This window comes from Epinephelus moara, chromosome 1 (genome assembly GCF_006386435.1).
Source record: "Epinephelus moara isolate mb chromosome 1, YSFRI_EMoa_1.0, whole genome shotgun sequence".
In the NCBI taxonomy this organism is placed as follows: domain Eukaryota; kingdom Metazoa; phylum Chordata; class Actinopteri; order Perciformes; family Serranidae; genus Epinephelus; species Epinephelus moara.
The window spans coordinates 9,615,277-9,632,083 of NC_065506.1; the positions used below are offsets into that span (position 1 = coordinate 9,615,277).

The 16,807-nt window shown below is 39.7% G+C and overlaps 1 protein-coding gene across 2 annotated transcripts in view; it reads right to left on the minus strand.

Moving 5' to 3' along the window:
- Positions 1-888: 888 nt before the first annotated feature.
- The window catches only part of LOC126392797 (adhesion G-protein coupled receptor G5-like), a 22,776-nt gene continuing 6,857 nt past the window's right edge, over positions 889-16,807 (minus strand). Inside the window, exons 2-15 of one of the 2 annotated variants that reach the window (XM_050048450.1) lie at positions 13,099-13,171; positions 11,032-11,327; positions 9,987-10,173; positions 9,709-9,754; positions 9,317-9,431; positions 7,579-7,701; positions 7,220-7,336; positions 6,253-6,295; positions 6,016-6,122; positions 5,665-5,780; positions 5,292-5,551; positions 5,106-5,205; positions 4,580-4,854; positions 889-2,942 (exon numbers count right to left, since the gene is read on the minus strand). In XM_050048450.1, coding sequence (XP_049904407.1) covers positions 2,815-2,942; positions 4,580-4,854; positions 5,106-5,205; positions 5,292-5,551; positions 5,665-5,780; positions 6,016-6,122; positions 6,253-6,295; positions 7,220-7,336; positions 7,579-7,701; positions 9,317-9,431; positions 9,709-9,754; positions 9,987-10,173; positions 11,032-11,327; positions 13,099-13,162 — 1,977 coding nt within the window. In that variant the 5' untranslated portion in view covers positions 13,163-13,171 and the 3' untranslated portion in view covers positions 889-2,814. Of the gene's footprint in view, positions 2,943-4,579; positions 4,855-5,105; positions 5,206-5,291; positions 5,555-5,664; positions 5,781-6,015; positions 6,123-6,252; positions 6,296-7,219; positions 7,337-7,578; positions 7,702-9,316; positions 9,432-9,708; positions 9,755-9,986; positions 10,174-11,031; positions 11,328-13,098; positions 13,172-16,807 lie in introns of both variants that reach the window. The other variant, XM_050048442.1, reaches the window with a different exon arrangement.

The following is a 16,807-nucleotide window of genomic DNA, read 5'->3' on the forward strand; positions in this document are numbered from 1 at the left end:
AGGCCACTGAGCAGACTGAGAAGAGTGCCACCTGCAGACAGCTACACACCACTGCAACTACTAGCACCAGTGATGTGGACTGAATGAACAGTGCAGCACTGTACAGTGTAATGTTTTTATGTATACATATTAGTTTTGTGCTCATATTGGTGGCATAGACACCTTGTGATCTACCTTATTCTTTAAAAGTAGGCCTCTGGGTCTGGTTTGACGCCAACTTCACACTTTGACCTGGCATGTCTGAAACTGGTTGGCAGTTTAGATAAAAATCATGGAAGAGAGTTTAAAAAAAGAAGCATTTCTGGTGATTGTTTGGCGAGCTTCTTGTGAGACAACACTTAGCATTATTACGGATTATTAGGAGGAAATAAACCCATAAACATGGTGGCAGAGACGTTGAGAATTTTGATGGTGAACAAGCAGCATGTTTGTGAAGAGAACCAGAAATCTAAAACCTCCAGGGAGGAAACACACAGGCACAGATAAGAAGGAGGGATGACTGAGCAGGAAAACAGTGAGTCTCCAATGTGCTTACATTGCACTGGTGCACACTCAGTTTCAGAGACACACACAGCCATTACTTCCTTTTAAGCAAAGATTTTTTATTAATGCTATGTAAATCCATAAAAACACAACTATACACAGTCATTTCAGTGACATAACATTTCACCTTAGAAAATAAAAAAGTGCAAATATCACAGCATTTAAAACTCACTGGTGGGTTCTGCTTGAGATGAAAGAAATGTCATATTCACTAAAATTATATATACAGGAATTTGAAATTTCAGTTTGAAAGCTGACCACATTCTGCCAACCACATTTATTAATTCAGTTTAAATTTGATCCATTTGAAGAGGAAGACCTGATAATTATTATATTTTATATGTATTATTTTGACTTTAGCTCTGTATGCAGTCTGGGACAAAGTTATTATAAAACATTAAGCTATTATTTAACCATACACACATACTGTATGTCTTCTATTATGCACATCAGAACAATACAAAAGACGAGTCACTAAGCTTCTATAAATTCAGTTTTTTAAAAGACTGCAAATCTAAAGTGCTAAGAAGACTTAAAATAAGCTATTAAACAAATGCTTACACGTGACATACAAAATAAAAAGCTTATCTAAGGTTCAAAGAGAGCTTCACTTATAATATAGGCTATCATTTTTTCTTTGCAGACAACATAATGAAAATCACAGCACAGTAATCATTTACATCTCCATGTTTCTCTGTCTGGATGTAAAGCTTAACTTTATCCAGTTTACAATATATAATCTCAAACACATTTTTCCCTTCTTTAACTAGACCCAGTCTAGGTATTCTACAAACACAGGCTCCAGGCCTGTTTTATGAGTTCCTGAGTGATGGTGTCAATTCTTCTTCACTGTCCCAGAGAAGAAGAATCAAGTAATCAAGTATCTTTTCCTTAACCATATTTTGACTGCAAAGTGTACGTTGTTGATTAAAATACTTCCAGCAGAGTGTTGATTATATTTAGCTAGTCTCCAATAGAGGTCTTCACGGGTCTACCCCGACCCTAAGACATGAGACCCATACAGGTTAGGGTCCACATTTGGCTCTAGGTCGGGTCCCATTCAATTACCATGGGTCTGTTTACCATTATGTGCAATACCTGAGTGGATCTGAGATGAACGCATAGGCTAAATGCTGTGTGTGTAACTTCAGTGATAATAAGGCTGATTTAGGATCAGATTACAAGAGCGAAAGTAAGGTGAAAAAAGCACTGAGCAGCAGCGTCATTGAGTTGGCGATGGAGCGGAGAAAAGATGGATAGCCTAACAATATTCCTAACTTGAATTGATTACATGAAAAAGTGTTTTGACTGGTGGACCCTTAAAGACTAAAGGAATATAAATAATCGAGGAATGGACACATATTCGGACTTTCTCTTGTTTACCATACAGGTAAATTTGAATAAATTATACTTCGGTGCTCATAGTTTCCCTAAAATTAACTAAACGATTGAATTTGTGGAGAATCTAACCAAGCTAACGACGTGTAACATGTCTGTTTACATGTCACTAAAATTTCAACATTTATATTTGTATGTGCTATCTAACAAAAGCGCTTATCAAAACTGCGAACAACTACTGTAAATTGTTCCAGGCAGGCGTAGCAGCTCACATCACAGCAATAACAACAACAAAAATGTGAAAATCGAATAAATAAAATAAAAACAGAAATCTGAAACATTATTAGACATTATTTCCAGTGAGATGCCCAAGAACAGTAACCTATGTTGTAGGCCTATCTGACATGAAAAACGTTTTTAGAAGCAGAATGGCATGGAACGGTTGCAAATTTAATTACTGGGTTTGTTGGATCCATAAAATAAACCCGAGATCCGTCAGGCCTCTCTCCTCTCTGACATGCACCGGTCTTGGGCAAAAATGTGTCAGCTAAATACGTTTCTGAAAATCATCAGGTTGGATCTTAGAATGTATTTCCTGTGTCTTTTAGGGTTCAGGTCCGTCATCTGGGACCCGTAAAGACCTTTAATCTCCATTCATGTGCTTTATACTTTTGTTGTTTTATACCAGAGGACACCAGGAGCATTAGAGGCACAGTATGTATGGAAAGCTTGCTCACTGCTTTTTGGAGTCACTCTTCACTCTGCGCAGCTTTTCCAGCAGTTACCACACCTGACAGCTGAATTTCACCTGAAGAAACAGTGACTCTACAGTGTAGCAGCGGTGGACCGTATTTTTACATAAAAACTTGACTGCAGCAGCTTTGATTTGCTTTATGTGCCATGTTTTTTTTTTTTTTTTTTTATGAAGTCCATCTAACTCTTCTCCTGGGCCTGTAGCATGTGTTGCCTGGTGGACCCAGTGCTGGTGCTGCCTAGAGAGGAGCCATCAGCCTGTTTCCGCATCCGGTCCAGCATGAAGAACCGCAGCATCAGCAGGAACCCTGGGAGAACAGATCCAGAACAGGTTTGGCTTTATTAGCTGTCACAAGATGTTAGTATATGTATCCTAAAATGAAAAGCATTTGCTCTGTTGATAAAGGAAATGTTTGCCTGCCAGGTATCTCTGGTTTCAGTCCAGAGTTAATCAAATAGAACCAATTTTTTGTTTTTAAACTTTTTACTTATTGTTTTTGTTGTTTCATGGAACCAAGTTTACGAGACTTATTAATGAGACAAAATGATGTGACAAAAATAATTATTGCTAACAGAGACCACCTATATATTCTATACAGTACACGTCTATCTGCTATCTATACACTACTCACAAGTTTCTGTAGACATTGCGCAGAAGACAACGTGCTGCTTTGATCAGATTTACTTTTAGACAAAGGCTAGTGTTATTTCACTGTGATAAATAATCTGTGTTTCTGTGGGACCACATCAATTTATTTGGAAGCTGATCTTTTTCAGATCTGCTTTTCTTATTTTTCTATGGAAAGTACTTAATGTCTCATCATTGTATCTGTGAAGATTCAGTTTAAAGAAATCATTAGACATAAAGATCAATGTCCCTCTATCTAACCATATATGTCCTTCAAATCTGTCAGATGAAGCTACCGCTCAGCCAAGACATAGTCCGGCACATAACCCCATAAAACCACAACTTGTCATTATGCATTTTGGTTTTTGTAGAGAGGAACACAATGTGTGAGTTTTAGATGGGCTGGCAGGTGGATTTTGTTTTGTTTGGACAAAGCTGGGCAAGCTGTTTCCCCTGTTACCAGTCATTATGCTAAACTAAGCTAAGCTAACCGGCCCCTGGCTGCACTTTCATATTTACTGAACAGACATGAGAGATGTGTATTTCCCAAATGTCTAAGTACTTCTTTACATGTTTGGTGTGCATAAGTCAACATACAATACAAATTCCATCCTCAATAAAACTCAAATGGAACAACTGTTATAAGAGGGCCATGCACAGTGTGCATAAGCCCGACCAGTTATATCATTATACTGTCACATTAGCTAGCTGGCATAGAAAATTCTCTCACTGAACTACCAACATGCAGCAAAAATGGGGTTAACAAGTTGAAACCCGAATCAAAAACAAGCATCCTGCATGTGAGAGGAAACAGCCTCTCTTCTGATAGGCACCAGTAACAGGAGGCCTTGATTAACCACAGCCATTGTCTCATTCCCACACTGATACAATGGAGCACTGGCTCCACATAAACAGTCACCAATCTCTGAGCCAACAATGAAAATACCCCCGACTATATATAGTTAAACCTTGTGTGAAGGTGGTGATGATAAGTTGATGATAAATGACACAAATATGTAGCTTGTCTTGGTTTGCTTCATGTTTTTTCCCCTTTGGATCAGTATATCTGTGACCAATTGACAAATATGTGTCTGGTGACACAGTACAACACCTGGAAATACAAGCCTCTGTCCTGCTCTGATAGTTCTGTTTTATGCTCTCTTATAAATGAGAAAAAACAGTCTACACAAGTTGATAGAAGCTGGCAGCTAAGCTCCTCCTGCTATGCAAAGCTGAGTGTAACAACATGATATAAACCCCAAGCTCAATCTCAAGTCTGCATGTTTTTAACTGGCACATAACACCACGAGCACAGACCTTGAAATGAGTTGAGGATGCAGGAGAGGAAGAGAATGAAGTCAGAGAGGGGTCCAAAGTCCAGGAAGGTCAGACCCCAAGTTGTCCCGAAGAGACAGCTGAGGCCCCAGATGCTGAGAAAAGCCACACGGTTCTGCCTCCATTCATCCCTGGTGCGAATCTTCCTGTAGACCAGGAAGAGCATCACAATGCCCGTGGACACCAGGATGGCCAGGATTGTCAAAGTGGTGAAATAGTGGGCAAGCCAGGCCTGACTGGTGTCTATCATCCAGCACCTGGAAACACCAAATGTTTTAAAAGAGGGGAAAGCAAATAATCCTACAGAGGACTAATAAAATGCCAGAATAATGTTAAAATTATTCCTGTTTTTCTGAAACAGACATCCCACCATCCTCCTGCTAAAGACTATTGTCAAAACATGTGGTGTGTGACTTTGTGATTTACAGTGTTTGCTTTTATATTTACACTGTTCAGGCACTGTATTTCTCCCCAGAAATATGTAATCTAATAAAACAAGCCTGCTTACATCAGATAAGGATTGTGAACGTCATCGCTTGGCACCACCTCCCTCACTCCGTAAATGCCACCGACTGCAATTAGGATGATCACAGGAACAGCAGGGAGAACTGGAAAAGAATTTTCAAAGGTCATACCATGTTAACCTTAAAGTACCATGACGTACATTTTTATAAATATTACTTGAAACACTCACCAAAGCCAATCAGGTTCCATACATAGGGCTTCGGGGAGGGGATGAAAACCATGTAGACCAACCAGAAGGTATGAAAAATTTCTATGCCCATCCAGGTGAAGGAGCTGAGAAGGGTGTAGTGGAGGCCTGCCCCCACCCAGACACATACACTCTCCCCTCCCACGTTGGCCAGGACTCCAGTAAAGAAGAAGAGCAGGTTGAGGGAGGCAAGAGACACAGCTAGGCCAAAGTGGATGGGTATGGACTGCTCCTTACATCGCCTGCTACAGGGAGAGTAGAAAAGAAATGAGTAGGTTCCATAATTGTTAAAGAAATATTATATAATATATATCTATTTTAATAAACTGCATAAGCGCTCAAAAGGCAGTATTACCTCTTCCTGCAGAGAAAAATGATGAGAGCGATACAGCTGATCACAGACACAGCACAGCCCAGGGATGTAATGGCGGTCAGGGCCAGGAGGTGGCGCACAGGGCGAGGCTCCATTTGCTGTCAGAGGTCACAGAACAATGAGCCACAAGGCCTTCAGCCACCAAAATGGAAGTGCGTATATGTTTTTTCTCTATGCATTTTTTGTGTTTCTTCACTAGAGGTTAATACGTGTGATAGTCTCTATATATGTGTGTAAACTCATAGATGTTGATTTTTTTCCCCCACATTGTGTCACTTTCTCTGTTCAGTGTCGTGTGTGAAAAAATAGCAGTGTGTCTGCAGCACGTCTCACCACTAGCACAGTGAAGTAAGTCAGATGGTTACAGAAGCACTCGGTGTGTTTCGCTCCTTTCTGTTTTGTCTTACATCCATCAACCAACCAATTGACCTGCAATGGATCTGCACAAATAAAAATAAAGATTTAAACAAACTTAATTATCATCTATGGAAATTACAGTACATAAACACAGAAATCTGCACATATGTTGAAGGAATATTGTTTTTAAGGTTAGTTCTAAAGGGTTCCAACCTTTCCTGGTGTCCCATGAAACACATTTCCTTGAATGCATTTTCTGAAATAACAAGGTAGAGAAAGGCGTGAGCTGTGATCACTTCCCATTAAGATGCTGCACATTTTTGTTAATATTAAAGGTTCAAAGTAACCACTTTATTCAGTAGTAGTAGAAAGAGCCGCCACTGTAAATAGTCACAATAGTTACTTGAGTCCAACATGTAAAATCTGGTTTGCTGTGTGTAAACACATCACAACAGATAGTGGAAGTCACAGTGTAATATTAATAATACAGATCAAGTACGACAATAAACTGTGGGTTTATGTGCATGTGTGCATTACAGAGAAGAGGCAACAGACTGTCCTACGTGTATGAACAGCACCATCTGTTTTCGCAAGACGTGAGGAAGGAAAAGAAACCATCAAGTGGTTTCTGTGTTGTCTGTGTTCGTAAGGTAAACTGCCTGAAGCAGACATCATGAAACTAAAAAGGAGCATCTTTACAGCATCTGCAGCAAACCCACATTTGAGAAGTCTGTGAAAAATATCCGACTGTACTATTCGTAAATGCAGTATACAGTGGGGGAAGTAAGTTTTCAAGGCGTCAGCATTTTTTCATTAAACATATTTTCAATGCAGCCACTCACATGGACTTTACACCAGACATTGAAGTTATTCCACTTCATTGCATATAACTTATTAATGTAAAATAATGTTGTAATTATTTATCTGTGTAGTTTTTTGAGTTAATATTAATGTCTGGCGTTCAATTCATGTGAATGGCTGCATTGGAATTACATTTAATGAAAAAAAACCCCATTTATTTCCCCTACTACATATCTGTGGCTACCATTAATTTAAATCAAAATTAAAAAATTAAAAATCAAAATTAAACTTAAAATTTGACAGTATATATTTTTAAGATATAAAGCAGACTTTGATCATTCCAACACAGACAAAGGGCACAACAAATACACAAACTTACAGGTATGAAATCATGGTGAAAGTCAATCCTAATTGGCTCGGACAGATCAGCGATGACCTCGTTCTCCACAGTGATTTCCACAACATCATCAAGAACCCTGTCATGCTTGTGACCATCCTGGAACACACACACGCACACACATCTTTACCTGTCCCCTGATATAATACAGCCTACATACTGTATTTATACACAAAGGAAATGGTGCATTTGAGTGTAGATATTATGTCGGTGAAACTGGTGTTTTATTACAAAGTCTAGTCTTGGATCAAGAAATTTGGTGCACAGGAGGAAGGTACATGAAGTCATACTGACTTCTCTTCTCCTCTGCCCGTGTTGCAAGAGGGCAAACAGAGCCTCACCTGGAACAGGGAGTTGTTTTGGAAGAAAGTGCAGACTACTTTACTGGTCTTTTTTGCAGCTTTTTTTAGAGCAGAGGGGAGGCAGACAGTGGTAGTGGTCTTCACAGATACACCTTTAGGGGCCTGGAAAACAGAATATACACAGAGAGAAGCCCACAGTTAGAGAAGGCATAGCAGGGTGTGGGTCAATTCATTTTCAAGTCGATACATGAACAGTGAGCAGGAAAACACTATACATGAACTGAGCATCAGTTCCTCATTATTTTATCAAATACAGGACGTAGGAACATTTTCAACCAAATAAAAAAGTTCCTAAATCACTGACACGACTTGAACCACTCTGTTGCTCAGCTTGTGAGCGTGCATCACAACCCTATGCTGTACACAGCTGTAATTAGTAGATCTGCATGTGGGATTGCTGGGTACATACACAAATGGCCCTATTTTAAGATACATAGTTTAGAGGGAAAAAAGTCAGCATTCAAAATCCATCCTGTACTTGTCAGTAAAATGCAGCTATCGTTCACTTTCATGTGGTTAACCTCTCACCTATTTTCTCAACTAAATCACCACCACCCTCGACTTAAATGAAAATGTTAACACAGTCACTCATTCACTGGGTTAAAAACCTGCTGTTAAGGAAGCCCCTGATTAAAAATGGACACGTATAGTTACAGGAGGGGAGCAGCCTACTCAGTTGAGCTACATTATACTGCGGTCTCGAGACAAGTCAGTGCAATGCTTTCCAATGCTGTCTGACCACTGCTAAGGGGAAATAGACTTTGAGTGAATACATGAATATATGAGTTATTTTCTGAATCAATAAATTTCTCTGAACTGAACTGAGAGACTAAATCCTTAATTACTGATCTCGGAATGCTCTCGTAACTTCACATGTCACGTTTGCAGCAGCTATGTGCATTGTACACAAAACAACTGGCCAAATGTTTGCAAGGCTGGGGCAGAGATGCATGCCCAAAAGAAAAGCCCACATTCCTGCTCAGAAAGAGAAACACACCCACATTTAAACATTATGAAAGACTTAGAAATTAACAGGTTTTTGGATATACTCAAATATAACAACTGCACATAAACAGGAATGTTAGTGGAATATTCGTTGTCATTAGACATGTAAACAGCTTAGTGGGAATATTGTCTCTTTCGGAATCAGGGAAAAACCAAAGTAGTATGTGCATGTAAAAGTAGTCACTGATTGCTTATAAATCCCTATGTGAACACACTGCTGTGTTTCATGCGTGCTGATCTTCCCTTTTATTCTATGGTTCCAACAAAACAGGCATAAGAGCATAAATAACTGATGAATTTGAGTTTCTGTCTCAAAAGAAATTTGCTTCATTTTTGAATATGCAGCTTAAATGCAACTGAGACGAAACCAGTGTGGTCACAATATTGCTGATGTGGTTTGTGAAGGCTGCAGCGTAGCCTAACATGTGATCCGAGATAATTAAGTGTAAATTCTAAAGTTCAAATTTAATTCTTGAGCTAAGACATGGCAGTTTATATATTGGTATGATGATATGTTTGAAAGCTCCAGAACAGCTATGAAATGTTCCTTAGGGTGAGATTGTTTTCTCCACACCTTCCCAAGGTCAACCTTAGCCTTTAAACCAACAAGTACAAGCATTTTTTAAACGTGCTCAAAAAAAGCAAACATTCTAGCATCTGCAATTCCCACACATCTGAGCAAACTTTAACTCTTTTTGTTTGTTTGTCTTACAGGTGATGAGATGTTGTAACCCCTGAAATCGTCCTTCATCTCCACCTCAGATCTGCGAGCGCAGGGATGCTCAGGATTGAGTCCAATCTGGATGATATCCCCAGATTCGTCAGTCCTGGATACACACATCAGCACACACACCACCATGATATTAAGTCAAAAACGGTGGTTTCAATGGTAATTTAAAAGGCAAGTTTATTTTTGCTACCCCGCCCTAACAGAGTATAAAGTTTAGCTTCCTGTTTGTAGTCACAGTTCCCTTGATTACATAAAGCTTCACAACAGTGGCCTTAGCAATTAAGACAAAGTCATGTGAAAAAGGATGTTGACAAAAAAACAAAAGTCTACAGCAGTAAATGTGATGGTGCATTGAGAAAAAGAGAGGAAATTACATGTTGACTTGGGTGGATCCCTGGCTCATTTGATCACACAATACCACTGCAAAAAAAAGCAAAGTTTGGAATTTGACATGTTAAACATGTGTCAACCGTGACACTTAAAACAGAAATGTGACTCTAAAGTCAGACAACAATCAATTTGTAAACACTGACTTAAAGGAGCAGAAAACAATACTAAAACAAATTTAAATTATGTACAGTCAGTAAAACCCTCACTTGCTTAATATATTCCATTTACAGACTGTACTATAGATCACATTCATTTTACGTACTGCAGTTGACGGAATGTGCCGTAAAGTTGTAGGCTGTTCGGATTTTGTCGGTGACAGGATCAGTTTTGACTACTGCATCCTTGATGCCGTAGGTTGCTTCAGGTGCCGTAAGATCATCAGACAGATCAGTGCAGCAGGAGCCCTGCATGCTGGCAGGCCAGCACAGAGTAAAGTTCTTTGCTTCAATCTGTACAACAAAATAATATAAACTAAAATGAACAACTTTCATTAAGCTTTTTAACAAGTATCCAATTAAGATACAGTAGCATAACTGCAACCAAAACTCTCTTCACTTGGTAGTACTTTTAAATTTTACACAGTTCATATACATGCATTAGTATAACACATTTCTATCACTATCACTTTCCCTGCTGCAGTTACCAAGAGAAACCTTCTACATAACAGACTGTATGATGTGTCCTTGCCATCCGCTCACTTTGAAAAGGCAGAAAAATGTACTTGTCTTTACTTTTAAGATATTGAGTCAGATAATGGGCAAAAAATGGCAGGTGAAAAACCTGGGTTATATTCGCATGCCTCAAGAAAGTGGAGAGGACAGGAGGAAAACCAACAGTGTCATGTTATTTCACACTAGTTGGCTACTTATGTCTACTTTCTTATGTTGAGTGACAAATGAAGGAGTAAAAAATTGCTTACAAGATGTCTTAAAAACAATCAATGCAACTCTGGATGGAAATGCAGCTTGTGTGTCACTAGAAGCCTGTCAGTCCAACAAGGGGTGACGCTGCGCCAGCAGAGAGAGGGCCCATCCTAAGGAGGAAAGCTGACTGCCCCACACCATCACTTCACACAGAATGCCCTTTCCCCCTCAGTTTTTTGTCATCTAACCCCTGACCCTAACCCATGAATGGATTTTTTCAAAGAAAGGGGGAGTGAAATAATTTTATATGGAGATTTGGTAATTGTTTCTGTCAGCCAATTACTCCTTTATATATTTTGATCTCCCTCCTGTCTCTGAAAAATAGATTAGGAGCAACCTCCTCTGCCTCTATGGACCAGCCTCCTCCAGTTTACAAATCCTCACCTTGCCTCCTTTCTCCTTTGTCTGATTCACTTGCAGTTTCACCTGGTCCAGCAACGGCTCCCAGTACAGACAGAACTGAGTTTCCTCCCCTGAATAAAGCCCAAGATCCTTGAGAAGAATCACTTCAGACCGCCTACACTGAGCTGTGATCTGCCCATCGATGGACAGAGAGTTCTGATTAGCTGAGATGTAGATCCCACGACAGCCTGTGGAGAGGCTGACATTCAGGCTTGGGGAGTCGCTGCCGTGGCGCCAGGTGCCACAAAACTTCCAGTCCAGGTCATTTGAACCTAAACCTGAAGGAGACAGAAGAAGGCACACACTGACAAAAGGTGGCTGGATGTTTGGTTTTACTGTAAATATATCTAAAATACTGTAGCGACCCTGGGGCAGTGGTGAGTGTGGTATTAGTGGAGTCCGATGTCAGTCAGTGTGAGGGCTGGAGATTGGTGGAGCAGAGAGGGGGGAGGGCTGTCCCGCTGGATACTGTAAGTGAGTATGTGTGTATGTGGGGGGGGGGGGGGGGGTGTTACAGTAGAGGAGTCAGAGTTTTGGGACGGAGACTTTATGTGCTACCCCTGGAGTGTTACTGGAGTTTTTGGAGTGATCAAATAAACTGACCTTTTCCTGAACGCTACTCTGGTCTCCTGCTTGTGAGTGATTCATTACAATACATTCAGACTAAATAAGAGCTGTGGACGCAATACTGAAACAAACACTCGAGGTTTACACACAGATGAACTCACACTACAAAAATGGTCATCATGAACAAGTAATCTCTTTCAGTTCTGATTCAGTAGCTGGGTTTCCATGAAATTGTCACATTTTAAGCAAACTTTTGAAATGTTGCAAAAAAAGAAATGTGAATTTGGTGCGTTTCCATCAACTGGTTTGGCTTGAATATACAAGGCAGTGGAAACAGCTGATCAGTCATGTGAGTTTAATGTTTGCTTTGTCAGAACTTATTCAGAAAAGGCGTTTCCCTATCTTATGCATCAACTCTTTTTTTACGGAAAGTAAAACCACCTCAAGCAAGTGAAAAATGTTTTGCGCAATTCAGGAAGTTTTATTGAATTTTTTTATTGAAAGTTTCCATAAAACTTTTCTGATGCAACTTATCAAAATGTGCATGAAAATGGTATTTTTATGGGCTAAAATAATGCTCAATAACATTTTGGACTTGGAAAATGACATTCAGAAAAAGTTCTCGGCATCAAGGTTATAGTGCACGTCTTCCTATGGCGGTGTGCGGCAAGTTAACAGAATGCCAAACTGTCTTAGGTGAGGACCTCAGTGCTTGCAGGGAAATGCAGAGGTGCCTCTCGCCATGGCAACAGAGTAGAGCCCTCTGTGTGACACATGCACATATACGATTAATTTACAGGTGCAACTTGCAACTTAAATATGTGTGCATGCATTTGTAAGCATGTGTAACACCTATGTTACACAGACTGGTGTTTCACAGTGAGTGTTTACTAAAGGTGATTTACACCAACAAATGTGATTTCTTAACATAATGTACTAAACCTCAAAATCTTGACCCTTAATGGAGCCCACACATCCATTTTAAGATACTGACCCTCAAACAGTTCTTGCTACAAGTGAAACTGCACTGGTGGCAAGTGGAATGTTCCTAATGTCAGCTGAATATTTTCCTATTTTTTTAGGAGGCACTTGTACGCCCACAATGCCACACTTGTCATGAAATATTAAACATAACACGATACAGCAATTAGATTGTTAATTACGTATTTGATGACAAATATATGTTATCATGTGTGCCATTATACTGTTACTTATACGTACATGCAGAGACGTTATAGCAGTATTAGGCTGCTGTGTTTTGTTCACAGACATGCAAATGTACATTGCAAACGCTTCAAAAATCTAATCAGATCATCTTCTCCACAGAGGAAACGTGTGGTGTCTGTTAGAAGTTTCTACCATATGTTGTATTTGAATGTCTCCACACATGATAACGTATACTGCGTATAGAAACAGGCACAGCAGAGCTACAGCGTGTTGTGGATTTGTAACAAAGAAAATGAGGCTAAAAGAGCTTCTTACCTGTAGAGATGAGGATGATCAAGATTAACAAAACCCTCAGGTTATCTGTCAATCGGGGCTCCATTGGTAACAGCTGTCATTGAGAAACAAAGGAGAAATGCAGTTGTAAAAGAGGAACCAATCTGTAGTTTATTCCTGCGTAGACAGGGAGTGTCAGCAAATTAGAAAGCCCATCCCTGAGACCGGCTGCTGATAAAGTGGAGGATTAAATAAAAAAGCATGGTGTGCATTTGCTGCCAAATTATGACCGTAAAAGGCACATTTCAGTGAACCACAATCATTCTTTCAGTGTGCAAACACACATCCTATATAAAACAAAAAGTCCATATCTAGAGGCAGCACAGGTTTAACATGACACGTTTTTTAATGATACTATTCTTATCCAGATGCCTGCTTTCTTATCTATACTCTCTTATCAATGAATACAAATGAGTTCATGTTCAAAATCCACACAGGGGCCTTTCTGTGCACACACAAACACACACACACACACACACACACGCACCAACAGTTAAGTCATTGCATCCCCCTATAGAAAGTCGATGTTACTCACTGCAAGGAAAAAGTAACAAAGCTGATATTGACTGTTTCAAAAATACACTGCAGACATTAAAATATTTTGAATAGAAGAGAATACGTTTCCTTGACAAAAAAACTCCACTTTGCATCAATTTTAACTTACTGAGAATCATGTGAGTGTTGCCACACACCACACAGCATGTGTCAATTAACCACACACACGCACACACACACACACACACACACACACACACACACACATATGTGACTTTCTGTCTGAGTTTTCTCAATTCCTACCAAACTAGCCAACTAATTCGAGGCAGTTTTCATTACACAGATGTTCCAGGTTTATTTGTTGCTTGCATGATAACTAGCTTACCAGCTTTGTCACATTCATCCGTAGTCACACCTCGCAATTTAAAATACAACCAAAAAACACTGCATCGATGACTGTGTGGAATGACTTTACAGTATATGTGACACTGGTTACGTGTGTAGACATGCAGATGCTGATTATGAAAGGGAAACAGAGTAGTCGCGGTTGTCTCCGACATCGCAAGAAGGGAACCGGTTGAACCACAGACAAACAGAGAGGCAGCAATGGAAAAAAAGAGACAGACATAAAGAAAGGGAGGGAAACATATCAAGCTGCATCGCCTGGGGGGGTCAGCTGGCTATTTATAACTACGTGCGCTGAAACACACACCTGATACTGGAGAAGGACCTGAGTCTGTCCTAAGGACAGTCTGATAAACAAACACACACACAGAGGAACGGATGTTAAAGCAATACAGAGCAACATGCTACAATGAATATGTGTGATATGTGACACTTCAACACTTCGACAGATGGTAGTAGCTTGCATGTATTTTTAAAGGTAAATATTTCAACAGCATCACTCATTGGTATTGACTGTTTACTGTAATCAAACTAATTCAGGGACCAATATGTTGCTTCAAAGTCATTTTTAAACAAAGTCAGCAGTGTTACCATGAATCTCCCGAGGATACATGATATTGCTTGCTAACCTTTAGCTGATATAGCATTTGCATACCTTCTAAAATTCATTTTTCTGACTTTAGGTCACTGAAGCCCATTCAAAATAGGTTTGACACATGGCTTAGCATCATAGCAAAAGTATTTCAAAAGTGTCTTTAAATGTAATGCTTACAGACAAACAAAATGCAATTTGTTGTTTTAAAAAGACAGAGTATTACTTATTATGTGGATACATTTTTGACATTTATGATAGATTTTTCACACAATGAGAAAAAAAGTGTTATTCAAACTGGGCTTGAAACCAAGAGGACGCGATTAGACAGCAGCACTAAGTTCATCTATTTCTGTGCCCTTAAACTGCTCACGCTATACATTCATTTTTTATGTCAATTTTCTGTCTTCAAAGATTGTTTAAAAGGTGCTGCTCTGTGGTCTGGAAATCATGACACCTCAGTCTTCCTCATAATTAATCTGTGTGATGTCGTGCATTTTGAACACGCAGTTTTCACACCAGGCCTGCAGTATTGTTAAGCTTTCTGGATCAGAAAAACCTGGTTTAGGATAAACTTGATTTGACTGGCTCATTTAAGCCACACTTTCAAAATGAAAGAAAAACAGTACTGTTAAAGTCTGCACTATACATTAACCACATACTGGTTTCATACATCGCATTTTCTCTTTCAAATTGACTAAATCCTGTGTGTATGTAAGTTGTTCTGTTGCAATCACCATAGACATGACAGCATACTCATTACTTTTTTGGGTAAAATTAACCAGTACAATAGAGTGTGAAGCAAATTTAAATGATGATTGACAAACTGAGCTCAGAAATATGGCTGTATGTATTCTAGGGAAGGTGAGTATTAACTGATACAGTGACATTAGCCCTTTTTAGATAGGAATTGTGCAAATTTGCAGGAAAGCCCAATCAGTCTTCTTTCAGCATTGGCAGTATAAAAACAAAATCGGCCTACTTTTGTTCATACAGAATGCGCCTTTTTCGGGGCAATGGGAGGCATGAGCAAGTAACAAAACGTGTAGCTCAGCGTTTGACGTAAACACTGATGTGCTCCAAGGGTAGCCGCGGCTGGTCTGTCCTTTGGCGATTCTCTAATGAGTTGGCCCGTCCTTCACCGTCCCCATCATCTGATGGTTAACGGCCTCTTCATTTGCGAGGGCAAGGAGGGGTTAGGTATGTGTTTCCCTTTTGCTATTAGCTGCTCATTCCTGCTATCAGCTGTTTCCTGTTAGTCCATCGCCAGTGGGTCGCACGTGTGGCATCATCAACAGCTCCTCCCACAAGTCATCAACAGCCCCTCCCGTGGCGGAAGGGCGCCTCGTTCTTTTTAAACCAAAAAGGTTCCGCCAATATCTTTACCCTACAAGGCGGAAAACATTCACCGAAAATCTAGCAGTGTAAAAGGGGTTATTATCTTTCTATTATTATACATACTTATATACTGCATACTGAAATATACAATTCTATAATACCAAAAGACAATACACCATAATAATCTAAATCTTAATACCATTTAGACTGCTTTCACTTCAGTCAAAGTGCATGCATATTGTGTGAAACTGCAGCGTCTCAGTACTTGATCCGGCATGACTGGTTGCTTTGTGGTTTTGACACTTCCCTTTTTTCTAATTTAAGTGCGACAATAGAAGTTTTGGGGAAAAGGTGCTAAGGCATAACTTCACAGTGGTTTTGTGATGGAACTTATATATTATACGCACACACACACAGGCACACACCTATTGTCCTACAGAGCATAGTGGTTCAGAAGCTACATTGGACGTAACCTGTGACCAATATCATGGCTCAGTTGCTAAAATAGTTTAGTAAAAAAAAGTAATGGTGGACTGGCTAATACTAATTTTTTCCATTGTTTACAAATCAGCGACTTTCGACACAAAAGGTTTGCTAATTTCCCAACTATCCACCCATTATGTTGACTGGATCTTTTGTTAAAGGTCAATATGCTAAACACACGTAGAGTTATACTCAGATCATGGATAGATATAATCCCTCTTTATACCATGGTCTGGGTGAATACTCAATTCTGATTGGCTGCAGGGTGTCCGTTAAAAAGTGTTATAGGACAGCTAAAAAGACGTTCCGGTCAAATTGCCTGATGACAGGTTCTAAATTATTGCGCCGGCTCAACTGCTAGTTTGTAACCATAGCAAC